At 39.2% G+C, this 27497-nt stretch overlaps 1 protein-coding gene and 1 non-coding gene across 11 annotated transcripts in view; one reads left to right on the top strand and one right to left on the bottom strand.

Annotated features, from left to right (window-relative positions):
• Positions 1-27497, top strand: part of SRSF11 (serine and arginine rich splicing factor 11) — a 42019-nt gene that overhangs the window by 9127 nt on the left and 5395 nt on the right. Inside the window, exons 1-9 of one of the 10 annotated variants that reach the window (XM_055339419.1) lie at positions 4445-4458; positions 4633-4839; positions 10986-11119; positions 14902-15011; positions 17018-17110; positions 17816-17865; positions 19257-19384; positions 21389-21470; positions 25719-25850. In XM_055339419.1, coding sequence (XP_055195394.1) covers positions 4655-4839; positions 10986-11119; positions 14902-15011; positions 17018-17110; positions 17816-17865; positions 19257-19384; positions 21389-21470; positions 25719-25850 — 914 coding nt within the window. In that variant the 5' untranslated portion in view covers positions 4445-4458; positions 4633-4654. Of the gene's footprint in view, positions 1-4444; positions 4459-4500; positions 4840-10985; positions 15012-17017; positions 17111-17815; positions 17866-19256; positions 19385-21388; positions 21471-25718; positions 25851-27497 lie in introns of those variants that run through there. The other 9 variants (XM_055339418.1, XM_055339417.1, XM_055339420.1 and 6 more) reach the window with 9 other exon arrangements.
• Positions 7849-7952, bottom strand: LOC129520334 (U6 spliceosomal RNA). The gene has a single exon (XR_008666570.1). It is a non-coding gene; the product is annotated as a U6 spliceosomal RNA (small nuclear RNA).

Genomic DNA, 27497 nt, shown 5'->3' on the forward strand with positions numbered 1-27497 from the left:
GTTACCCATTGCCAATAGTACTCTATTATGGGGAGCCTGTAAGTTATTTTCTATATTCCAAAAGCCTTTCAGAAATCATGCACTATAGTATGCATATATAGGCCAAAAATGACTATATGACTATACAGGCCATAATAAGACTCGTATATAGACCAAAATGACAGGTTACTTTTTGCTTTGGATTAGAAATAGCATTAACCCTTGGAAACGGGTAATATTTATCATGCAAATATAGCTAGAAGCCTTCCCAGTCCACTCCAAAGATGAGCTATGGCCCTTCCCTTTGCATATTTCTTTCACTTTATTTTCCACATGATACTGACAGGATCTCCTTGTAAGTCTCTCTCTGAAATGTAAACTAGAAACTATTAATTCAATAAAGAATAGTCTTCCAACTTTTCTTGAAAGCTTCAAACTTATTCTTACCCTTAGGACCTTTTTAATATGCTATTTCCTCTGTTTGGATTGGCTCTTCCCCCAGAAATTCAAATGGCTTGCTTCCACCTTTCATTAAAGTCTCAGTTCAGTAACACATTCTCTCCTATGTTTTATCCTGGTTTATTTTCATGGCAGCATGTTACTCCCTTACATCTTTGTGTGTGTTTATTGAAAGTTTGCCATACTAAAGTTATAGGCAATCAGGGACACTGCCTATCTTTTTCTGCTCTATTTCTAGTGTCTAGAAAAATCCTGGAACGGGGGCAGCCCCGGTGGCTTAGCAGTTTAGTGCGCCACCTTCAGCCCGGGGTGTGATCCTGGAGACCCGGGATCGGGATCGAGTCCCACATGGGGCTCTCTGCATGGAGCCTGCTTCTCCCTCTGCCTGTGTCTCTGCCTCTCTCTTTCTCTCTCTCTTTGTGTGTCTCTCATGAATAAATAAATAAAATCGTAAAAAAAAAAAAAAAAAAAAAAAAACGCCGAAGAAGCATTTAAAAAAGAAAATCCTGGAACATAACAGGTGCATCATATTTGAAGGAATTTGCAGGTTTTTTTTAACAACTGCTTATTATGCTGAGGTTAAAGTAAATAAGACAAGGGGCACCTGGGTGGTTCAGTGATTGAGCATCTGCCTTTGGCTCAGGTTGTGATCCCGGGGTCCTGGTATCAAGTCCTGCATCAGGTTCCCCCCAGGGAGCCTGCTTCTCCCTCTGCCTGTGTCTCTGCCTCTCTCTCTCAGTGTCTCTATTGAATAAATAAAGTTTATTTATTTATTTAAAGTTCAAAAAAAATAAGGCAAGTATGATATTCATCTCCAGATCCTGTATTTCTTATAGTTTTGTTTAATCAGGATCCTAATCAAATCTGAAGTGATTTAAAACTACTATAGATTGGGGACGCCTGGGTGCCTCAGTGGTTGAGCGTCTGCCTTCGGCTCAGGTCATGGCCCTGGGATCAAGTCCCACATTGGGCTCCCTGCATGGAGCCTGCTTCTCCCTGTTGTCTCTGCTTCTCTCTGTGTGTCTCTCATGAATAAATAAATAAAATCTTAAAAAATAAATCTATAGATTGGTTATACTTATTTGCTTTGATGTATTTATTTGCCTTCAGTTATCTCTATGGGCAACAGACAGTAAGTCGTCAAAGTAGTTAATTATTTAATCAGTTTATTAGACCTAGAAATATTTTCAGAATTATGATTCATTCAGTTTCTGATTGAACTTAGATTCTTAGAAGCGAAGTGAATTTTTTTCAAATCACACTTAATAAATGACAGGGTAGTATTCTAAGTCTAGTATATTTTCTACCTGTCAGATGATTTGAAAATAAAATACTCAAAAATTCTCCTTTTTAGAATAGGATTCTTTTTTACCACATTGTTTCTCCATTCAGAGGCACCATCTATTGGCATATGTAGTAAGTTATGCATAAACTGGCTTGTGATGATTTAAAAGATTTTATCACAGAACTCCTTCTTGGTTTGAATGTGTAACTATGAAATATGTCAAATATATGTAGAATAACATAAAAGATTTCTGTGTATCCACCTTAAAGAATGAAAAGATGCTAACATTTAAAAAAAAAAAAAAAGGCAAGAATGAACCCTGCGTTTGTGTTGTCCTTTTATCATAGAGCACTGTAGCATGCACAGGTACTCACTTTTAGAAAGTATTAAACTTGTCAAATGACAAAACAAAAAAACAATAATGAATTTAATGTCCTTTATTACAGAGAAGACAATGCATGGATTGGGGGATTACAGTGCCTCACAAACAGTTGAACACTCTTCCCAAAAGATTTTAGCCAAGAGCATGTTTTAGAGAACATTAGGAGAGGTGGCACAGAAATGCAGCATGATTGGCCAGGAGATTGAAGGAGTTCCTTATTATAAAGCTAGCAGGTCCTATTACCTAGGTAAGATAAGTTAACTCAAGCTGAGTTAGGGGATTGTGATTGGTGTACGTGAGGTTTCTGGAGAGGTGATTCCCATAAGTGCAGGCTGACTTAAATTTGTAACATGAGTCAGGTCACTAGGGCAGCCTCCCATTTTGTGGGTCCTGATACAAACTAACTATCAAATTAATCTGTAATTAGCAGCTACATGCGTTTGATTCAAATGAGAAGATAAATACAAAACAAAAATAAGGGCTATGTTGGTTGAATATAGGCCTCAGGAAAATTACGAATTACAACAAATGGCATGCCACTCAATGAGTATGAATATAAAAAAATGTCAGATTATGTATGTATGTATGTATTGGAGACAGTATGTGTGAGAGCGAGCGAGCACAAGCAGGGGGTAGGAGTAGAGGGAGAAACCGACTCCCCGCTGAACAGGGAGCCCAAAGCAGGACTCAATCCCAGGACCCTGAGATCATGACCTGAGCTGAAGGCGGATGCGTGCCCCTCTGAGCCAGCCTGGCGCCCCATGCCTTGTTTTTATAAGAAGTAGCAGAAGAGAGTTAGCTAGTGCGCACACCCAGCTGATTGCCTCTCCATCCAGGTCTCAGGAACTTTGTGTTCTAGTCTTTCAGAAATCACACCCTTGACTTCATTATCCCGTAGATATATATATTCAGCAACAAAAATAGTCTGTAAGGCCTCAGGTTTTAGCCTCCAAAAATACTGAGGGGCAAGTAAAATATTTAACAATTGTCTTAGAATAAATAGCTGTCATTAAGGCTCATGTTTAATTCATTATTCATGTGTTTAGCACCTTTACTGGACATTCACTACGTGACAGACGTTGTGCTTACATCTTAAACTGACCCAGAAGACTCAGCCACTTTGGGAGGAGATACATGTCTCTATAATAAGTAGAGTGTGTGTTTTCTGTTGTTGAGCGGAGAAGGGGAAGCTTCTGCTCGCAGAAGTTGTGGCAGGGAGGGAGGCAAGGCCGTGCGGAGGGTGGTGGGTAGTGAGGGGGGTCAGTAACGATGTGGATGAGGGCACGGTGGAATCAGAGGGGGGGTTTATTTTATTTATTCATGAGAGGCAGAGACGCAGGCAGAGGGAGAACCAGGCTCCCTGTGGGGACCCCGGGGTCACAACCTGGGCGGAGGGCGGATGCTCAACCCCTGAGCCACCCAGGTGCCCCTAAATTAGAGATTTTTGTCACGTTTGGGAAACTGCTAGGGTTTGGGTAACATTGGATGAAAACGGGAGTTCAAATAGGGTCGAAAAAATTGGACAATTTTTTTATAGTCAAAGCTTCAGAAGCATTTTAGGCAAGAATGTGCATGGAGATCAAGTTTTTCTGTAGAAATTTCAGATCACACAGTCGAACATATTTAGGTACTGAAAAGTGCTCTTGAAAAGTCAGCTTGGGCACTAACATTTGCTCATTGAGCATTAGTCAAGCATATCAGTAAAAGAAATGTCTCGTCAAGGTTTTGGTGACCAAGTAGGTTGGTTAGAAACGTGATGTCACCAAAATGCGTGTAAAGACATGAAATTTTGGGGATCCCTGGGTGGCGCAGCGGTTTGGCGCCTGCCTTTGGCCCAGGGCGCGATCCTGGAGACCCGGGATCGAGTCCCACGTCGGGCTCCCGGTGCATGGAGCCTGCTTCTCCCTCTGCCTGTGTCTCTGCCTCTCTCTCTCTCTCTGTCTGTGACTATCATAAATAAAAAAAAAAATTAAAAAAATTAAAAAAAAAGACATGAAATTTTAGGATAGGAAAATTTTGGTAGCTGCGGTGGAAATTTCCTTAGTCCCTGGCAGATCCCTAGGTGGTCTTGCGTGAAGAAATAAGCAGCATTTCTGATGGGAGCGCTCGCCCGACGGCGCAGCTTGTGCAGAGGAGCCAGCGCCTGTCGTTGTCAGGAGTTGATGCCTCTCGCTTGCTCTACGGGAGAGCTTGGGGCGCGGGGGCGGGGGGGGGGAGTGCGGCGGGGAGCGCGGCGGCGGGAGCGCGGCGGCGTGGGGGGCGGGGCCGCGGGGCGGGGGCGGGGCCGCGGCGGTGACGCGCGCGCACGGCCTTGTGGGGCGCGGGGCGCGCCCGGGCGGTGGTGGCCGGCGAGGTGGGGGCGGCCGTTTGTTTCCTCGCGGTGGCGGGCTCGCGCGCTCCCCCCTCGCGAGCGGCGGCGGGTGGCGAGCGGCGGCGGCGGCGGCGGCGGCAGCGGACGGCCCGAGCCCCGGCGGCGGATCGGCCCCCCCCTCTCACGGTTTGTTGTGTGTTTGATGTGTTAAAGCAGGAGCGCGGCGGCGAGCGGCGCCATGAGCAGCAGCAGCGTCGTGCCCGGCTCGGCGGGCCCGGGCCCCAGCGGCGGGCCGGGCGGCGGCGGCGGCGGCACCGAGGTGATCCAGGTGACCAACGTGTCCCCGAGCGCCAGCTCCGAGCAGATGCGGACCCTCTTCGGCTTCCTGGGCAAGATCGACGAGCTGCGCCTCTTCCCGCCAGAGTGAGTAGCGCTCGGGCCTGGCCGCCGCCTTCCGGGGCCCGGGCCGCGCGGGCCTGCGCTCTCGGGGGCCGGGCCCGGCGGGCGGGCGGGCGGGCGGGGGGGGGGGGGGGGCGGCGGCGGCACGGGGCCCGCGGGGCCGCGCGATGGCTGCTTTGAACAGAAGCAAGTGTTGGAGCTCTTTGAGGAGCAGCCGCGTCCTTGGTCCGTCCCTACGGGGCTCCGGTGGCGAGGTCCGTCTCCGCCCACGGCAGCGTGGTCCCCGCGCGGCCCGCGGGGCTCAGCCCGGAACGGCGGACCCTCCCTTTACACGCCTCCGACGCGGGGCTTTACACAGCGGTGGATTTTGGAGTTAGCGTGGCTCTCCGTGTCTGTTGTGTGGACTCGTGCTCGCTGCACAGCAGTGAGTGCCTGGATCGCCGGGGAGAGTCGGAGCCGAGAGCACAGGTGACCAGTACCGGGCCCCGCGCGCCGTGCACGGACCCTCCCCGGGAACCCGGGAACCCGGGAACCGCCGTGCTTGTGCTCCGCATTCGTGGTCGCCCTGTAGAAGCTGATCCTACTGCAGTGCTCAGTACTTTACGTATTTCATCACTTTCTACTGAAAGTATTTTTAGATGATTCCTCCTGTTTTCAGATGACTATGTTGTCTTGAATTTTTAGAGGGATATACATGCAGAAAAGGTTTCAGAGTTCATGGATTTTCAGGAAGTGTAGAATTCTGGGAACAAACATTTTGCTTTGAACGGAAACTTGACTGCTTTTGCTAAGGAAGAACAAATAGCTTTCATAATAGGAACATGCAAAAGTATTTTGCCGTTATTCCATTTTCTGACAACATGTCCTTTGTTAAGTTTTTGTGAAATTAACAGTGAAAATGCAGAAAATGAGAATGGCACGTGTCATTATTATAATGCTGTTATTCAGAATATCTGACATGCCGGATTGATTTATGGAATCATTCTTTCCAGCCCAGCAAGTTACAAAGAAAGACTCTTGTTATAGTTCCTGACTTTAAAATGTTGTTTTGAAGATGCCTTTAGGATGCATTTGTGAAAAGGTGACACAGGTATAGGCTGTTTCCTGGCTTCTCTTTTACCGAATGAATGACCAGTGTCTTAGAGTCCTGATGGACCAGTCTTGGCTTTTTTGCTTTGTTGTCAAAGGAGTATTTCCATCATAACTGGGGGTGACTGATGTGAATCGGATAACGTGACCTGGGGTGCTGTGCGTTGGGACTCCTTTTCCCGTATTGGGAAGAAGATAGATATTGACACATCTTTGCTCTTTGACTCCTTTATGTTTGTTCCCACATTTAAATAATTTCTCATCTGACACTGTACAAGGTTACAATATAGTAGATCCTAGTACTACCTCAGTGGCCTTCTGGATTTGAATAGGATGGTTGTAGAGTCTCTTTTGTTCATTTAATGTGGATTTTTTTTTTTTTAATGTAAGTCTTAATTGCTAATCTCACTTGCATGACTTGGAAATGTTCTGGACAGTTTCTTTAAGCTTATTACTCTTTTCAGCATTAGATTGCCGGGGATAACGTGCTGTGGAGTCCTAAATAGTGCTCCAAAAAGGTGCATCATTCCAAAAATCTACTTTTTTACTCACAGAATAAGGGTAAATGGTTCAGAATATTTAAAATTCTAACTATCATAAACATGTTTGCCACTTTTTTTTTTTTTATGGGGTGTATGTGTGTTTTGTTTTTCCACCAAAGGCATTCATATTCACTTAGGACTCTTCACCTAGATAGATCTCTATGACATGCTTGCTGCTTTTTGTTATTCAAATGTCACCTAATCAGAGAAACTTTCCCTGATCACCCTGTATGAAAATAAAACACTCCTGCTCCCTCCCTTCCTCCCCTGTTAAATTTAACTGCCTTGTTTTTCTCTAAAGCACTCCTCACCAACTGTCAGGTTAAGTTTAGCTTCCTCTCCTGGAGTATGTGTCCCCTTAGGACAGCAACATCACCTATGGAGCATTGTTTAAAGTACATATAGGACAGCCTTAACCCACACCTACCGAAATGGTGCTTTCCGTTATAAATACCTATGGGGAGGGGGCAGTGGTGATTGTGGGATCTGGGATTACAGGAGACATTTCAGTGTCCACCTCCTCACAAGGTTTCTCCCTTTGTTTCATTATTGAATCCTTCTCTTTCTTGGTTCTTTTAAGCTGAAAATTGCTGGCCTATAATTTCACCCAGTGATAATGATGTTTTAACAAGAAATAATACTCTCACCCTCTCTTCAGTATGACAGCCCTTAACAGCTATTTGAAAGCCTCTGTCGGCCTTCCCCCTCATTTATTCCCTCTCTTATAAAGGAAAGTATTCCCTTTAATTCTAGTTGTTCCTAAAATGCATTTTGGAAATTCAACATTGTGTGAATGTCTAGTATATGCTAGATGCTTTCCTATTTTATCTTAAACCTGTTTTTTTGAACAAGTGAACTGAAATTCACATACGTTGTTTTGCACTCCCAAATCTCTCTACCACCGTCAGAATTCGTATTTCCACCCCAGTGTTGTGATTCTCCTTTACTACTTGGTAAAGTATTTCCTTGATTCAGCCAAACAACTTATGAGTGGAATCATTCTTTTGACAGTTAGTGAGTATTCTTTCCATGTTTGGTTTTAGTGTATTTCAGATTGGAGAATATAACTGGAGTGTTTATTGGGTAATGATCCCAGTGAAGCATATGTCAGTTATGCATTAACTGAAGGTTCACATCAATTATTTAGGTAATTATTTTGGTGGCCAAAAATAGATTATTTTTTATACTGACCGAAAGACTTCATTTTCCATGAATGCATAGGCAAGTAGACGGAAACCGATGACTTGTTAACAAGCTGACATTGAACTCATGTGCTCACTCATCCAACTGGAAAACAAAAAGTTTAAAATTTTCTTTCACAGCAAAAAAATAAAACCTAATACAGTAAACTTCTAAGGAAGAGTTTTGCGGACATTCTAACAAACTATCTTAGGAAAAAAATAAAAGTATGGTACACATCACAAATTTGAGTCTTATTCTTACAGAGGGCCATGCGAATCTTCTCTGTCATTCCAATTTTAGTGTATGTGGTGTGGAAGTGAGCACCAGAAATACTTTAATGATCATAAGTAACTACAGTTGGGTAAGATTATCTTTGAGAACTTTTTATTAAGTGCAACATTTTGCTGTATTTCTTTATAACTGAATAAGGACTCAGTGGAGGAGAGGGCTATAAGGTCAACAGAGTCACATTTTCAGGTGAACGTTACCTTTGTCACAGATCTGCCATTTTGAGGGCTTAGGAGATGCCTTTATTAATAATTTTAAGCCCCAAATTCTCCACCCAGAAATGGTTAACACAGTATCATGGTGGGAGTTGAAAGCGTGTCACCAGTGGTCTGAACCAGAAGCTCTCGTGCTTTAGTTGGCATAAATATCAACCGTGGATCTTACGAATCAAAGCCCTCCTGTAAAGGGATTCTCAAATTCATTGGGCTTGATGGAAAACAGAAACCTGAATTTTCCATGAGCATCCCAGAAGACTGGGAAACAATCCTTAGAGGACATTTTAATAAAAAGATTGGGAAAAATAGTATGCCACTCTTTACCTAAGGGCAAAAGCATCACATAGGGCTGGCTTTTTCCTGTCTTGCTTCTCATCAACTGCCCTACCTCATCTATATTAATTCTTAAATGTAAAAGATGAAAACAAATTTTTAGAACAAAATTCTAAGGTAGAAAAATTGATTTCATGCATCAGTCTGAAAGTGAAATTTACATGCTATCTTATCAGCATGTGTCTTCTTTTAATAAATTCTGAGAATATATAAGACTGTAACTGAGTCCAAATAGTAATGGTTTTAAACAAGGTTGTTTGAAGCAAGGAGAAATGAATTATCTGCCTTTCTGGGTTGTCTTACGGTGACTCTCTTTTCCTTGGTATTTAATTATTCATGTTTTTACTTCCACACCACTTACGGGTTTGATATAACCAAGTAATAGCTGGAAGTAATAGCAGTAATATTGCCATGACATGAATGGATAGAAAAATTATGAGTCATTTAAATTGCCAAATTAATGGAAATACACTGAACGTGTAGGCAGTATTTCCTAATTTTATTTTATAAGGAACTGTTCACTGTATTGATATTTTTTAAAAACTTAATATTAGAGTCATTTTCTTTTTTAGTCAGATGACAAGAGTGTCAAAGAAATGGTAGGGATCATTTTTTCAGAAATGTAAATGTCTATTACTTCCCAAACCATCATGTTAGGTGTTAAAAATGAAGGACAGCATCATTTTAAAGAGCTTTTTAATTTTGTAAAAATGTGGATATGTAAGAAAAGAGAAGTGCAATAGCTAAACCTGCTGAAATGGCATTCTTTCCAATATATGGGTGCAACATTGTTAAATTTTAGACCTGTAGTGCTTCCCATTAAAACAATACTATATCCACATTAAAACAAAACAAAACAAAAAAAAAAACTGTATCTTTTCGAAAATATTTGGCAGTAAGCTTCCTTTAATAAGATGGCTTAAACTCCATTTGGATATACAGTATTGTCAACTTTGCTTTGAGCCTAGATTTGGATCACTGATTGGTGTATGGCCAGTGCCTTTCAAGAAACCTATTGAAAGTTCTAATGGGTTTGAGTGCTTGGGCAACGTATGTAACGGCTTCATGTTAGTGCTCAAATTATGAAGAATTTTCTTTGCAACAACAAATACCTCTGAAATACCAGTGTAACTGAGTCTGATGTGATTACATTTTTATGTACACATGAAAATCTAATTTATTTGGAAGAGCTAGCAATAAGCCCTATTTTAAAACCATTCCAATTTATTGTAAGATTTTTTTTTCATTGTTGAGTCTTAAGATGCAGTTGCCTTGTTATAATAAGGCAGTTGTTCTTTACCCTGGGTGCATATTAAAATGGTCACAGAGGGATCCCTGGGTGGCGCAGCGGTTTGGCGCCGGTCTTTGGCCCAGGGCGCGATCCTGGAGACCCGGGATCGAATCCCACGTCGGGCTCCCGGTGCATGGAGCCTGCTTCTCCCTCTGCCTGTGTCTCTGCCTCTCTCTCTCTCTCCGTGACTGTCATAAATTAAAAAAAAAAAAAATTTAAAATGGTCACAGAGAATTAAAGAAGGAGGAGGCATTCCGTACATCAAAAGATCTTGTGTTAATTCATGTAGAGTGAAGAGCCTGGGGCTCCCCCCCCCCCCCCCGTGGTTCTGATGTCTAGCCGGGGATGATGTGATTATGACTGTTTTAAGCCATTACTTTTCAAACAACTTTTGGTTTGGGGTTAAGGGAGCAACTCTTAACTTTATTTAATCTTTTTAATCTTTCCCTTTTTTCACAGAGTTTTGTGGCAGAAATTTGAAACACCTTGTATTTTAAAAAGACAAAAATCCTGTTCACTGCCTAATCTTTCTTTCTTACCCTGCCGTAGGTTGCATTTTAGCACTTGTTTTACCTAAGAAAGCAATTTGCTGGGGGAATTTTGTGTAATGATACCAGGGGGTACTATATATCCCCATGTGTGTACACATTTTTTGTTTTGTTTTTCTGAAAGCAATCTGAGTAAGACAGCCTTAATTATTTATAATGCCTCGGAGTTATAATATGCTGTAGGTGGAAGAGGACAGCACCTAGTAGGCAGGTCAAGAAAACTCATTGTCAAGTAGGTAGGTGTACTTTCCAGCAATATTTTTTTGTCCCTGAAGTGGAAGTTGTGTTTTTTTGTTTTTTCACTCTGAAAAGTTATCAGTAACGAAAAGCTTTCTAAACCAAAATTATTTTACTTGCAATTTAAAATAGCTGGTATTGGTACTATGGAAAAAATGTTGACACTTTGGTGGTCTTCTCAAACTGTGAGATTATAGTTTCAAACTGTTTTTAATTTGATGTACTGTAAATTTAAACAGTGGTTGTTTCTGTCTACACGCAGTTTGTGAGTTCACTGGGCAGTACCTTATTTGAAATTTTTGAAGTAGTTAAATACATGTGATACGTATTTTTATCTGCCTGTTTTACTTTTGGAATGCAAATGTTTATGAGTCATACGTTTGTGTTCTAGCTGATATTCTTTTCTCTCTCTTTTTTTTTTTTATGTTATTTGTTTATTTTGTAGTGATTCACCTTTGCCAGTCTCATCCCGTGTCTGCTTTGTTAAGTTCCATGATCCGGACTCAGCAGTTGTGGCACAGCATCTGACAAACACTGTATTCGTTGACAGAGCTTTGATAGTCGTACCATATGCAGAAGGTTTGTGCTTTGTTTAACTACCTATGAGGGCATCCTATGATGACCATCTACCTCAGTATAGTTCTAGAGTGAGCGTTAGTAGCATGTTAGAAATTTAAGCTATTAACATTTTGAAACCCTTGTTATACTGCAGTCCGTGTTTTTACTTGCACATTTTTTTAATTCTAAAAATTAGACCTGTTCTTATAAGATATTTAACTTTTTGCATTCTTTTAAAACATTTTAAGTTCGTTAAAACCGTATCCCTAATTGTAATTTCTTAAGCTGTATCTACTTAGTTAATTTAATGTTGAGTTTTATGAAAAAGTCCTGAAGGTGAATGGTTCATTCCATGCGCATTTAATTTACATAGAAACCTTCAAATAAATGCATGATGTTATTTCTGTTTTGAATAAATGACTAGGTTAGTTTTATGTATGTAGTGCTCCCTCTGACAGATTAACTAAAAAAAAAAATCCCACATTGAATTCCAGTATACCAAGGGTTGCAATGATTTTGGTTTTTATGAAAGTTCAAGATTTCCTGTAGCTTAGGTGCCAGATGGGCACTGGGTAATTTGTTTTTATGCCAGATTTTCTTGTTCATTCTTGCTATATTTTCTAGATATCTCTAAATAATAAATTCTTCTCTCTGTTATTTGTGTGTGTGATTTTTGTAGTGGAGAAGGCAAATGCAAAACTCTTCCAGATGACTGAAAAACAGTGGGTCCTCTGCAGCTACAGGGGATTCTAGACATTAACTAAAGGCCAGCAAGCACTCAAGTCCCCCAAGTGTTTTCCTGGTGTAACCATTTGTTAACTACATTTTCTCTCTTTTTACATTTTAGGCTGTTAAAGTAATTTGACAGAAAAATATTGAGCAGGGTTTTTGGATCTAAAAAAGCCACTGTGACAAGACAGCACTATATTAATTCCATTTTGTAAAATTTTCTGAGACCTATTTTATAATTAGTTTGTTCCCAGTGTACTGCGACTTTATTTGCTTTTCGGTAACTATAAATTTTGATCAAAGAAAGCACTGAAATATGATAAAATTACTGGATTTTAAGCTAACTAACGTAATGCTGACCAGAATTTAAATGCTATCCCCTTAAATGAACTGGTCAGTGGAAGCAGAATTTCGATGTTGTTAACTTTAGATGCTATCTCAGAGCTTTGAATACCAGTGTGAACATTCACACCGTGCCGTGTAAAAGTTGTGAAATGTCTAGTCCTTAAAACTTAGAAAAATTGCCTTTGTGGTTTTCTAAGAAATTAAATTGCATTCATAGATGGGTTAATAAGTAAGGCATGCTATGTAATAGTAGTACATCTATCTCCATGATATTAAAGTGTGTGAGCCCTGTTTTAAGGTTTTAAAGTATATGTGCTGATAAGCGTTTGAGTTAGTGTGTTTTGATTAAGCAATTTCTTTTATATCAGTGTGCCTGTTGTAGGATAAGACGTATCACCAAGAGAAAATTTACAGAATTCAAACTTAGGATAAGTAAAATACAGTTTTTGAAAAAAAGTTCAAATCATGTGAGTAATGTGCAAAACTTAGACTTTAAATTTAAAGAATTCTTACTGGCTAAGTATCATAGTTCCCGAGTCCTGAACATAATACAGTATATCATATAACTGGCTTTCAAAAGTATTTTTAGACTTGTAGTAACCTTTCTAGATCTGTTCTGAAAATGAAATATTTAGGAGGGTATATAGAATTACAGAAATATTAAGTTCCAGAATCTGTTTTTGGTGTATTTGATTTATTGGTATGGTATGCTGTATTAATGTTACCACCGCTGAATAACTGATGTACTCAATCCCTTTGTCACCATTCACCCTAGTTTTTAGCTCTTAACACTTTGGTGTTGGCTCTTGGTCAGTGTTTTAGAACAATAGACACAAAGTGTACGGTAAGGAATAGTCTTAATTGGTAAAACTGAGATAGCTGGATTTGGAAGGAACTCGTAATAGTAATGGATTTGGGGGTTATTTAGGTTCCTTGGTTAATGTTTGTTTCTTTTGTCTGTTTCTTTTTCTTTCATTTCTACACATTCATGCAGTATTTCATGGTTCTATCAAAGCAGCAGTAAAAAAAATACTCTTGACGCATGAAAATTAACTGGTGAGGGGCCTCATTGCTATTTTTAAATTGTAGTTTTATTTTTAAATAGTCTTTTTTAAATCAGAGGATCAGATGCATGACTTTTTTTTTTAATGGATGCAGATCTTCTATCAGGTGTCTCACAATAAATTCAAGAGGATTTTAGTTTGCCAGAAATGTTGCAAATGCACTAATTTGAGTAAGATGTTGATACTTAATATTATCCTCTTGAGACATAATTTTGCATGCAAAATTATCCCATAATCTTTGTAGGTTTGTTAATATTGATGCATTAATGCCCTATATCTAAATGATCTTCTCCCCCCACCCCTCCATAACTCTTGGTATCTAAATTGATGACAGCTCTGACACAAGCAAGATAACAGTGCTGTGTAGTATACATTTGTTTATATTATCGGCACTTCTCAGTATAGGTGGAAGGAACCATTACCTTTATTTAACAGTGGTTTTTCTTTTTTGTTGTTGTGTTTTACAGTTCTTTTCCCTGGTTCAGCCTGAACTATATACCAGGCCCTGCTGAAAATACCACCCAACAGTTTTCTTCTGCAGCTTATCCAGTTTCTCTTAAGTGCCCTGTACATATTGTATGTTTTATGATGAGATGCAGTTTCTTAATATGTATTACAGAAATACTACTGGTATTTGCAAATATGTAGTTTAATTGTATTATTGAACTCTCATTTTGGGGGCTTGGGCACATTAACAGATTAATCCATCTGTATAGGGCTTTTGCTGTTGGATAGAATTTAAATTGTCTACATAAATATTTGTTTAGGGCCCTTAGATTTTATCTGAATACACAGATTAGGCTTTTAAAAACAGACATACATGTTGTTTTTTTCTTTAGGAGTTTGGCTAAGTTAGCTTTTGAACTGAGTTAGCTTTTGAACTGACACTTATGTAGCAGCATTTTTGGTATGGTTAGCATGGCACATGTTGGAACATAAAGCATTTTACTGTACAGGTAAGGAATGTGCCATGTTGTTTTACCTATTCTCTTTCTTTCTTACCCACTTTCACACGCACGTCCTGTGTGTGTATTCAGAGACCTTCAGAAACATTCATATTCATTGTCATGAGTCAGCAAAAGCCCTACGCTTTATTCCAACAGAATATTTCCTTTACATACTTTTCTTCTCTTAATTTTTACAAAATTTGTATGGTAGGTGTAAAAGAAAATCATAGTAACTGTACCATATTATTAACCCCTAAATCAAACTTTTTTTGTCTTGTGTATCTTGATTTTTCTGTGTGCTTTATAGTGAAGCAGCCGACACGAGTCGTTGTTCATAAAACAGCTTTTGAAAGTTGAGAGCACACCCCTGGAGAACCGACTGTGCTTGCTTACGTTTGGTTCATGACTTAAAAATCGAGTACAGGTGATGAAATCTTGGCAGTGTTAACAAAAAAGTAGTGTGTATTGTGCTATTTTTTTTTTACTCTAGAAACTTAACCATTTGTAGAGAAAAAGGAAACAAATTTTCACACATTGAAGTTTCATTCTGACATAAAATTAATGATAAATAATCATAGAAGTCAAGCTTTATATTTTAGCGAACATAAGTACTTTCAACAAACTCAGGTGGTGTATCAGGGAGACATTTTCTGGGTGTTTTTGTGTGTTTTCTGTCTTGCAAAAGAGCGTGTTCTAATGCAAGGATGTTTCTCTGCAGGAGTTATTCCTGATGAGACTAAGGCTTTGTCTCTGTTGGCACCAGCTAATGCAGTGGCAGGTCTTCTGCCCGGTGGTGGACTCCTGCCTACCCCCAACCCACTTACCCAGGTACTCCCAGTTCTGTCGAACTCCTAAAGGGTGGAAAGGAACGCAGGATTGTGGGAAAATCTAAACATACCTGAGCTTTTTCAGTGCGGTCATGATTAGAGTTCACAGTGTGCCTAGTATTTTGTAAGAGGCTGTCTTAGATATGATCATAAGTACTAAAGGAGACCTCTTGGAAGTTTGCATTTTAAGAGCATTCTGAATATCGTAAATCTGCTATATTTGGTTTGCCGCTAGCTCTCAAAATAACCCATAAGGAACTGTTGTGGGCAGGGCTGGAATCTCATGAGACCTGAGACTTCTCTGGAACATGCTGTTAAAAATAGTATGTTCATTTGGGCCCAGAAAGAAAATAAAGGTGAAATTTGGACTTACTGTGTTTTTATTTCCCCACTCAATGCCCTTTGATCTTTTGCTCTTGAGGTTTGAATTAAATACGTGGCTTGAAATAAAAATGAATTCTTAAAGCAGATTTTTTTTTTTTTAACATGGGGAAGGTGACATAAAGTTGAAGAACATTTTTGCTAGGTAATGTTTCTAACCCTCATAGTATACTATAAAAAGCATACTGTTTGAGACCTAAAAAGCTCTTTAAATGTCATGTATTCTCATTCAGAGAGATTAGAACTGATCAGTAGTGGTTTCAGAGATGATAGTGAACAGCAAGCCTCAACCAGCATTTTTTATAACAGCATTACTTTCCATTTTTCATTTTGCCTTTGTATTTTTCATTAACTGTTGTATTTGAACAGTTAACTATTAAGTGAACCATGTAGTACCAGAAAAAGGATGAAATCAGGAATTCCCATCTTTTTTAGTATAACTTTGTCACTTAAGGCCTCATTTTTTACTTACAAAATGAGGATCTGGGTAATTAGTAGATACCTTCACCATACAAAATTGTGTAATAACGAAGGCACACATTTTTATAGTGACACTACTTGAGTTGTACTCCATAAACAAAGTACGGGAAGTTTGGTACCTTTTATTTGCTAGATATTACTAGAAGAGCTTTTTTAGCACAGTTCTTAGCAAGTTAGACTGCCTCCAAAGCTATAGGACTTTGCATGGTCTGCATCTGTTAACTGAGTAGAATTAAGTCAGGCAGGAGACAAAAAGAACATGTGGTGATATGAATAGGGAAAGGTTAATATAAAGAGTTAGTAATTAGTAACAGGAGGTAACTTCGCAGAACTCCCAGTGAATACAGTAATCGCAGTTAGAGGAAGTACTTGGGATGCTGAGGAAGAAGGAACACAGATGAGGGGGTACCTCTTCCCCCTTTCAGGCTAAGTTTCAGACCACCTTCAAAAGGATGGAAGTACAAAGTCCCCTGGGGTGCCCACAGAACTCGTAGGAAGCTGCCCAAGAGGATGGTACCGATGGTCACTAAAGAAGTGAAGGCCACTGGGCATCCCACTGTGGTTACTGTTACAACCAGAAAGTGAACATAGGAGCCAGGAAGAAAAACCCCTTCTACAGCGTCCTCCTTCTGCCTCCCCCTACAGATAAAGCTTAACACCGTGCCAGCTGTCGAGGGAGAAATGCTTATAAGGGTTCTGCTTTCATTGTCACAAAACAGGGCAAAGAACAGTGGATTTGGAGCTAAGAAGCAACAAATGTTTATCATTTTTGGCACACAAATATGTAAAATTCTTGTATCTTTTTCTAATTTCTGGTTTTAGTGATAAATGTGCTGTCGTGAGTGAAAAATGAAGCTCTAGTATATTGCGGGGGGGGGGGGGGTAATAGGCAAAGTACAGCCCTTGGGCCAGACCCTCGTTTTTGTTAATTTTGATAGGAACATGACCGTGCCTATTTGCTTATTAGTATTTTCTTTGACTGTTTTCAGGCTGCACTGGCATACATAGCTGAGTAGTTGCAACACAGCCCACATAGCTACAGACTTAAATTAGTTCTTATATGGTCCTTTAAAGGGAAAAACAATGATCCTTCAGTATCAGAAATAGAAGTTAAATTTTAAGTAAATAAAATTTGAAATTTCACAGATTGGCGCTGTTCCATTGGCTGCTTTGGGAGCTCCTACTCTTGATCCTGCCCTTGCTGCACTTGGGCTTCCTGGAGCAAACTTGAACTCTCAGGTATAACTTCATACCCTTCAACTTTGAGCTCATTTTTATAAATAAAGGATTTGTTCCATTAACTGTTAAAGTTTGCATTTCCAGAACGGGAGATAACTGATTAGTATAGTAATAATTTTTTTTATTACTTTATAAAGTTGAGAATGAGAAGTTTAAAAGGTCACTGCATTATTAGCCCCTTAACCATTAAAGAATCTCTTGCTTTATGTAGTTTAGAGTCGTTTCACGGGGAGCCAAGTACATCAGTATGTTTGGAGTCAGTAAACAGTCATGAAAGGTTCATAATTTGTTTTCTTGTTATTTAGTCTCTTAGAAGTTTTGTTTTCTCTCATTGTAATTTGGCGAAACTTTTTTCCTGAAGTCCTGACCTTGTGGAAATCTTTTATTATACTGCCTAAGCAGTTGGAGTTTTGTTTACACGTTTCTTTGAAACTGAGCTAACAAGCTCGTCAGAAAGTCTCAAAATAAGCAGGAGGTAAACTGTTTTATAAGATTTAGACTTTTCAGCTTCATAATATTTTTACTTGCTAAAGCACTCAGCTTAATATGTGTTTTCACTGGCATTATATTTCCGTTGGTCTTCATGTCCCTCAAATGTCACTTCTGTAAGTTGCCCAGATTATCTTAAGGCATTTCAACATACTGAAAAAATGAAATAGCGATCATTTATGTTTTCTCACCGTTGCTCTATTTTTGTTTTTGCAGTCTCTTGCCGCAGATCAGTTGCTGAAGCTAATGAGTACTGTTGACCCCAAGTAAGGATTTTTGTCTGTGTTTACAGTGGTGTTAGGGATATATAGTATGTGAATGGTGAAGATATTAGATAGTTAAAGGTTCTTTCAAATTATACAATACAGATTTTGTTTTCTAGAAACAAGGAGCAAAATTCAGAGGTAAGCCCATTTATAAAGGGTTTTGTTTTAGTGTAAGTTGAATCTTTCTGAACAGTTGTAAACACCTTCTGCCAGGATGACAGGAAAAGAGCTAAGTGTTACCCTTAGTTAATTCACTTGAAAAATGTATGCATACAAAGTACCTACTAGAAGTCTGTACCTTCATAGCATTTTTACTCTAGTCAGAAAGGGAGACATATTCAAATACAATAAAGTATCTGCGTCCAGCAAGAAGTCCACAGATGCTATGGGAATTTATGACAAGGAGACCTTCAGGTGAAGATGGGAGAGGCGGAGCCTGGGAGTCACGGAGACAAGTGAAGGAAACACTATCCCAGAGCAGAAAACTAGCACATGTCACATAATACCAGCGTCTGTTTTTAGGTGCTTTGAAGAGTTCGCTGTGTGCCGTTAACAGTCAGGTTCTGTAGTTGATAATGTAACAAAAGTCATGAGATGTTTCACTTGGTAATTTTTTGATATATTAAAATTGAACTTAATGTTTTTCCTGTTTGGTAAAATCCACGATAAATCAGTGGGAGAGCACGGGGGGAAGGAGAACAGAATCATTTCACTATAGTAGTTTAGTGCCTTTTTTCTTAAAAATTACCTGCTAAAATCTTAGCGTGTACTTACCGACCAGCATATAACACCAGCACAGTTGAAATTCCCTCTGTACCCATTTTTGTTTACATTGCCCTTTCTCCCATAAATAATTAACTGTCCTACAGTCGTCTGTAAGTTTTTCACACACGTATAAATCCTTAAAAGGGTCATCTTTCCAGTCAGCAATTTCATGAGTAACTTTGGTGTGCCATCGGCCTCTGCCTCGTTATCTGTCCATCTGCAGCCTTACAAGTAATACTCTTGCCCAGCAAAATTATGCTGTTCTAGAAAGTTTATAAATTATATGAAGGAAAGTTCTGTCAGTCAAAAATCTTTGGCATCTGTGTGTTCACAGGTACTGGCATTTCTCCCCCTGTGTTAATGGAAAGTTAATGGATGTTCAGCAAAATTAAATAAGTACTTTCTCTTATTCCAGGTGTCTCTGGGTCTTTAAAATGCAGATGCCATTGTAAATATTGGAAAGGATCCTATACTGTACATACCTTTACCTAAACTAACATGAAATCCTCCCCTTTTTCAAGTAGTATCTTACTAAGATGATGGTATATGAAACATTTACACATTTATTTGTAATACTGTTCTGTGTTTTAAAATACTTCAGATCTCAGTTCTTGGTTCTATTTCAGGTTGAATCATGTAGCTGCTGGTCTTGTCTCACCAAGTCTGAAATCAGATACCTCTAGTAAAGAAATAGAGGAAGCCATGAAGAGAGTACGAGAAGCACAGTCCCTAATTTCTGCTGCTATAGAACCAGGTAAAATATGTTAGGTGGTTGTGTTGAATCTTAAACCATATGTTTGCTGGTGAAAATGATGGTTGCTTAAGTTTGGGAATAATGTTGAGTAATACTGTAGTCATTTTTTAATTTTCTAAATTGTGATAAAAGATGACGTAGTAGAGTGATCTCTCCTGGGTGAGGGTAGGGGATATGTCACCCTGACATTTGAAAATACCTGGAGGTACGTAATTGTTAGGATGTACCAAGTGCATCTCCAGTGGGAGAGGAGCAGGATGTAGCTGAACATCCTACGATGTACAGGACAGACACCCCACCCCATCCCTCAAAGAGTAATGTGTTCTTGAATCCTAGAGCCTGGATTTATGTTGGCATCTGTTGGGATAGCCTCCTTGATTTTAGTCTTTTATTTGACCTAGAGAACTTTCTAAAAATGCTTCTGTTAATGACATTTGTTTAAAGAAAAGCAAATACCTAAAAATATAATACCTTATTCTTCACAGATTGTCTTTCTGAGATGAAATGATTAACCTACCGTCTGCCCTATATAGATGGAATGTTTCATCCTGGATTATTTTTCCCCCCATTAAATAACGTTTTACTGATTTTTCACTCGTATTTCTTAATAAATGGCAAGGTTTTAGGTATATATAGTTTTAGGAAGAGGATTGTAAGTGTAATGTTGGATAAATTAATACCAAGTGCTTTATATCAGTTATTAAATCATCAGAGAGTCCAAGGCCACAAGGCAAGCAAGCAGTAGGAGCTTTAGATGGACAGCTGGATATATGTGACACCAGAGTAGGGCACCATGCTGCAACTTTCTGTTCTTATTGAAAACTCCGGGGATCCCTGGGTGGCGCAGCGGTTTGGCGCCTGCCTTTGGCCCAGGGCGCGATCCTGGAGACCCAGGATCGAATCCCACGTCGGGCTCCCGGTGCATGGAGCCTGCTTCTCCCTCTGCCTGTGTCTCTGCCTCTCTCTCTCTCTGTGTGTGTGACTATCATAAATAAATAAAATTTAAAAAAAAAAAAAAAAAAAAAAAAAAAAAGAAAACTCCGCTAGTAATTGGAATTACTAAAGGTGATTTAGTTATAACTCTGAAGATTTTTCTTATTAATACTGACATTTGCGATAAATTATATTAATAAAATGATCTAAAGTGTGAAAGAAAAACTCAATCTCACTTTGATTATAGACCATGTAGGGAGAATGCAGTGGCTTTAAGTCTCAAGTTAAAGGAATTGTTTCTATGTTGTTTAAAAACTAGGAAATGGGAGTCAACTCATCTAGGTCTGTCTCCTTCTAACTTATACATTGAAAACTGGAGAGGAAGAGTAGGTGCTCAGATTAAGAAAGAGAGCTAAGCTTACCAAAACCCAGTTCTGTCATAGAGTAGTATAGTGCAAAGAGTGAATGAGTCCTGACGTTCTGGAATTGAAGGATAAATATTGAGCCTGTGTATTAACCACTTTAACATAAATATACAGGAATTTCCTTAGCAGAGGAGCATAGACCTAGGTGGTAAAGAAGGAACATGTTAATGGAACAAGAATTTAAAAATACCTATATTTCTGGTTATTTTAAATCTATTAAATATATTTATCTTACAGTTAAGTGGTGGTTGGAGAGCGGTTATTAATACATAACAGATGAAAGTAAAGTTGTAATCTGGGTAAATTATATTTAGGAAAGTAGAACCTGGGAATGGAAAAAGGGACTCTCATTTAGAAACCTATAAAGAATGAGGATAATCCTTTTCATTAGATTGTTTATGGATAAAACGTCACGGCCTTCCGAGTCTGATACAAATGAAATAGTCAAAGGGACCTCTGGCTAGCTGAAAATCAGAAGTCTAATTTGGACCTACTGAACGCCTAGAAAAAAGGATCACATAACATTTAAGGATGATATATATAAAATCTGAAAATTAAGATAATAATTTCTTAGAATAACTCCCAAATGGGCACAATCTTTCTATCTGATGACTTCTAAATCCAGATTCCTTTCTTTTAAATCCAGATAAGAAAGAAGAAAAACGAAGGCACTCGAGGTCAAGATCACGTTCTAGGAGGAGGAGGACCCCTTCGTCTTCTAGGCACAGGTTAGATTGGTTGTTGTTGGTAGTTAATTATACCTTAGACAAAGATAATTTCTATATTTCACATTCTTCTTAATTTGCTACCTGTTAATCTACTTAGCTCTACTTGGCTGAAGTGTGTTTTAGTAACTGCTGCCGTTAGCAGAGGTTAGTGTGTGGGTTCCCATATGTATACATGGAGAAAGGGGATGGCCTGAACAGACAAGACAGTTGGTACTTTAAAGCTCCAAAATCCAAGGATGGGAAGAAGGCACTGGGACTAGAGCGCTAAAATGAGTTAGCAAAAATTTAATTTTCTCTTGAAACTTCAGATTTTATCATCGGCAACAAGTTTATTTTTCTTGAGATGATAGGCTTCATGCCATTTTTTTTCAAGGAAATGTCTGCCGGTACCTTAGTCTGAACAGCCAGCTTGTCGTACTTGTTCTTCCCAGTAAACGTGTTCTTTCACTTTTCACATGGAAAAAGCAGTTAGTTAAATTCACAACTCACACAATTGTGTTCCTTAATAACAACAGCCATTGAGCTTTAATTTGAGAAGTGATTTATGCTTTCATTGTACAGAGCATTGCTTAAGGGACTAGATTTAATGTTTACTACTTAGTAGTACTGTGTTAATAGTATTCAAAGAACCAGATTTAAGAAAATGGTTTATATTGCTTCATCAAAGACCTCTTTAGTGAAAATGGCTTTTTTTTTCTTTTTTTCTTTTTTCTTTTACTGCAAGGGCATACTCCAATTGCCAGTGAAGAATGCAGCGACTGCTAGGGCAATTCAGTTGCTGCTGCCTTGATTTGTGCTAAGAAGATGCTGTCCCTTTGACACCACCATTGCTTTTGCACCATTCAAATGTCAACATGGTGAAAAGGGCAAATATCTTGTTTGTTTTTTTTTTAAAGTGATTTTGACCTGTGGACCTCATGACTGTGTCAAGTCACTTCATAAACTCCTACAAGGCTATGCATTAGTCCACTTGGCTGCTATAATAGAATACCATAGATTGGGTAGCTTACGGACAAGAGAAGTTATTTTTTCATGTCTGGAGGCTGGGAAGTCCAAGATCAAGGTCTTGGCAAAATAAGTGTTTAGTTGAGGACCTTTGTTAATAAGACTTTTTTCACTTTGTCCTCACAGGGAATGGATGAGGGGTTTAGATCTCTTTCGTAAGGTCATTAATCCCATGAAAGCTGCAGTCTCATGACCTAATTACCTCCCAAAGGTCCCACCTCAGTATCATCCTATAAGAATTTTGGAAGGGACACAAAATTCAGTCTATAGCAGAATGTTGCAGGGTTGTCCTCTATTTTTCTTTTTTTTCCTACCTCCCATCTTTCCCCAGCGTGTCTCATTCCTAAAGATATCTTTCAAAAAAACCAAGTCTGGATCATGTTAATCTTTGAGGAGCGCCCTTATTGGCCTTAAGAACGTGGTAAATAAAACCTGAGAATGGCATTCAGGTTTCTGTACTATTCAGCCCGGTTTATCTTTCCACGCTTGTTCATTTGCCACTCCAAAACACTTTAACTACAGTACTTTTTGCCTAAATATACATTTCCGTACCCCTCCCCGTGTTTTTGCTCATAATACTCCCTTCTGCCCAACGCTCTTTGCCATATCTTCATCTGCACCCGAGGAACTCCAGTTTAAACAAAAAGGAAAAAGCAAACACTCAGGATCAGCTAAAATTTTACTCTTTATGTGAAATAATTGGTACTACTAATTATCCTAATTTTCCAGAACTATGCTCTTAGGTTTAACACTTAAAAAGTTTGAGAACCTAGGTCCTTTTTCTGTGTAGAACCAGTACATACTACTGTTAATCAGATTTTAATTTGAGTTACTTCAGTATGGACCAATGGGAAATAACAGTGAGACACTTAATTTCTTGAACAGAGTGTTTTTGGACACTTGAAATAACCACGTCATAGCAGAGAGAGAGAGAGGCAGAGACACAGGCAGAGGGAGAAGCAGGCTCCATGCAGAGAGCCTGACGTGGGACTCGATCCAGGGTCTCCAGGATCACGCCCTGGGCTGCAGGCGGCGCTAAACCGCTGCGCCACCGGGGCTGCCCTATGAGCAGTATTATCTTAAGCATCTTGGCTCGTAAAATTACGTACTTTCAACAAACTTTTTAATATGCTAATTTCATATATTTCTCTGATTTTTCTAAGAACTACTGTAAGCTAGTAAGTGTGTTAAAGTAGTTCTGCAGCACATTACTCTTAAAAGAATAACTTTCAGGACCTTATAGTGAACAGATGGATGCGGTACCTCTGCTTATTAGGTATTTGAAACTATTTTACATTATTAATTATTTAGGAAGACATTCTAAGAATGTGCTTATGATTTGTAGTTTCTGTATCTGTTTTTTTTTTATATATACATTAAAGGTAGGAAAAATGAATTACTCCGTTTATTTAAAATGATTGTCAGTTTAAGGTTTTCTTAAAGCCAAAAATCCTCAAAAGATGAGTAATACTTGATTCTGATAACATCAATTTTTTATTTTCCAATATCTTTCTAATTTTTAAGAAGAAATTGATGATTCTGGTATTTTAGAGTCAATATCACCCAAAATAATACTGGTAAAATTTTTACCTTTTGCTAGAATCAGGCACTATAGTAATCACTCAAAAGTATAGTGTTGAATAAGACAAATTTACTGCCCATTTTTATGAAGCTTACTGAACAGTAGGTAAGCATTACATGAACAATTTCTAGGCTATAGACATGTTATTGAGAAGGGATTGTTTTAGTAGTTTCCAAATATGGTCAAAAATAGATGATTAAAATGGAAGTTTATTCAGGAAGACCCTAGTGATGAGTTTTGAAACAGCGATTTTTAGAGGAGGAGGAGGCAACAGCAGACGTATTAGGACGTTAGCAAGAGGAAAGAAGGGCACTTACACTAAGGCACTGAGATGAACTTTTAAATTTCATTTTAAGTAACAAATACTTTGATATAGATGATACTGTTTTTGTTTGTGGAAGTAATAGTCTCAAAGAATGCTCTCCACTTGCTGGCTTGCAACTGAGATTTGAATATAGATCTTTATCATTTTTAAAGTGTCTGTCCTCTGGGCATCTTGAAAGAGTGAATGTGAAAAGTTTTAGGCTATAATAGAAGTTTCCCATAGAAGCACGTTCAATGGTCCCTAGGAGTTAAATGATAAAAGTCTTAAGCAAAGGATGCGATTTATTTTTAATTATTCTTAAAAGAGAATAAAACGAAAGGATTAGTGACAACATCATAATGTTAATTGTGCTTCTGAAGTCCTGGAAGAGAACGTGTACAGGATTGAGGAAACAGGTAGGGAGAGGGCGCAGAGAAACGCTTCTGTTATGTGACAGGAAAGAGGTGATGATGTAGAGGCAGTGACAGTTTTGAAGGGAAATGAGAGTAAAAGCAGCAGTTTGTGCTGAGTTGTATAGATCTATATCGTGCTCCATTGCTTGGCTTTCTCTCAAATCACAAATCAGAGAAGTGAAATAGTATTTCAGAGAACAACTAGAAATTGTAGAAGGCAACAACACTAAGTGGTTTCATTTATAGAATGGGAATAATATGCTTTATTATGATTTATTATGTCAGTACTTATGCTGAGAATAATTTAAAGCATGTAGTAAGCACACATAAGTGTTTGGTATTGATAAATAGACTTAACCTGCAGTAGTGAGGAATCCCATAATACACATGCTAATATATTCTATGTAGTTGTGGAAGATGCTGCTAATGAATCCGATACTTTTTATTTTCCTTCATTCTCTAGCACGATTTTCAGGTTCAGAGTTGTAATGTCAGAGGCATAGGACTCTTTTGGCAGGTTGCGTAAAAAGATTAAAAGGTGAGAAATTCCAGGTGTTAAGTATCCATTTCTAGGGTATCAAAGATGTTTTAGGGGCCCCTTGGTGGTGCCTCAGTCAGTCGAGCATCCGACTCTTGGTTTTGGCTCGCTCAGGTCACGATCTCAGGGTTCTGGGATTAAGCCTTGCCATCTGGCTGCGGGATCTGCTTGAGATTCCGCCCCCTGCCACCCCCACCCCCCACCCCTCCAGTCACTCCAAGATACGAAAATCTTAAGAAAAAAAGTTTTATTTATGGACTAAATAATAACCAGCAACCGATTGAAATTTACCCCCACTTATTGATGGGTAACCCATATATCTGAATCATTTGATGCTAGTGAGCCAGTCACAAACCTAGTCTTTCTACCTTTATTAATGTGTATTGGCTTTCTTTTGCATTATTAGGCGGTCAAGAAGCAGATCAAGAAGGAGATCACATTCTAAGTCAAGGAGTCGGCGACGATCCAAAAGTCCAAGGCGGAGAAGATCTCATTCTAGAGAGAGAGGTAGAAGGTCAAGGAGCACATCAAAAACCAGGTACGGTGGACCATTGACATTAGTTGAGAAGACAGATTTGAGAGTTCCCAAGATCCTAAATACGGGCTACTTACTGACAAAAGAGTTGATGAAAGGACTTAGGGTTAGATTGGAGAAAGGAACTATTTCAAATTTGTAAACTTTAGACTTCTCCTTATAGCTTAAAACCTACATAAGATTTCTTTGTAGTAAAAATTTTTAGGTGACCTACTACCTTCTTTCATTTCCTTCTTTCCACTCAACCCTGCTAAGGCTATAGTGCTACCACCATTCCTCCTGATATGCTGGAAAGCTTATGGCAGACAACTATGCGTTAATTCACCTTTAAAAAATCCCGTTATCGGCACCTTATAAACATTAAGCATTCCTAGATGGTAAACACTGAGCCGTGCTTAAGACAGTCTCCTTATCTCATGATTGGAATGAGTTAGAAGGTTAAAGTTGAGGATTCATTAAACAGTCATCGTACCTTAACATTTTATTTTGAGTTAAACATGCACTCTTTCAGCAGTGGTCTTTCATATAGGGCCAAACCCTTTTAAGATAATAGGTAGTCCGTCTTTTTCTTTCTTTTTTTTTTTTTTCAAAGATTTTTTCATTTATTCCTGAGAGACACAGAGAGATGCAGAGACCCAGGCAGGGGGAGAAGCAGGCTCCCTACAGGGAGCCCAATGCGGGACTCGATCCCAGGACCCTGGGGTCACGCCCTGAGCTGAAGGCAGGCGCTCAACTGCTGAGCCACCCAGGGGTCCCAATTAATATGTAGTCTTTTTTGTTGTTGTTGTTGTTGTTGTTGTTGTTTTAAAATTTTATTTATTTATTCATGAAAAGGCAGGCAGAGGCATAGGCAGAGGGAGAAGCCGGCTCACCTCTGGGAGCCCGACATGGGACTCGATCCTGGGACCCCAAGGACACGCCCTGGGTGGAAGGCAGGCGCCAAACCGCTGAGCCACCCAGGGATCCCTGATATGTAGTCTTGAGTAACAATTGCCATGTCATTGTATTTTCACTTGAACAACCTTCACAGTGGCAAGAGAACTGTCACTTTTAAAAAGTGCTTAGGGGGCAGCCCGGGTAGCTCAGGGGTTTAGCGTCTGCCTTCAGCCCCAGGGCGTGATCCTGGAGACCCGGGATCGAGTCCCACATCAGGCTCCCTGCCTGGAGCCTGCTTCTCCCTCTGCCTGTGTCTCTGCCTCTCTCTCTCTCTCTGTCTCTATGAATAAATAAATAAAATAGATTTAAAAAATAAATTTAAAAAAAGGGCTTAGGCTTTTATTATTTTTTTCCCATTTATAGTTGTCGCACACGTACAATTGCACAATGCTAGTGTTTTTTTTAGCAACTCTTTCTTTCTAAAATATTTGCCTAATTTTCTAGAAGCGACTTTTTATACTGTCTATTGTCCGTTTATATATTTAATTATGTAATTAAAAATAATCAGAGTCCAAAAAAATTTGTTCTTGGTGAGCATGTAAGTCAGCTGGGAACAAAGTTTTGGGGGTAGCTCTGCTGAGTATTCAGCCATGAGGAGGCTTTTAGTTATTATATTTTACAGAGTGGGTTCTCTTAATCCAATTGATTAAGCAAAGCTGAATAATGAAACGTGTATCATACAAGGAGGAGTTGGGCTTGCTTTCCCTCAAGGGC

This window comes from Nyctereutes procyonoides, unplaced genomic scaffold (assembly GCF_905146905.1).
Source record: "Nyctereutes procyonoides isolate TBG_1078 unplaced genomic scaffold, NYPRO_anot_genome, whole genome shotgun sequence".
NCBI lineage: Eukaryota > Metazoa > Chordata > Mammalia > Carnivora > Canidae > Nyctereutes > Nyctereutes procyonoides.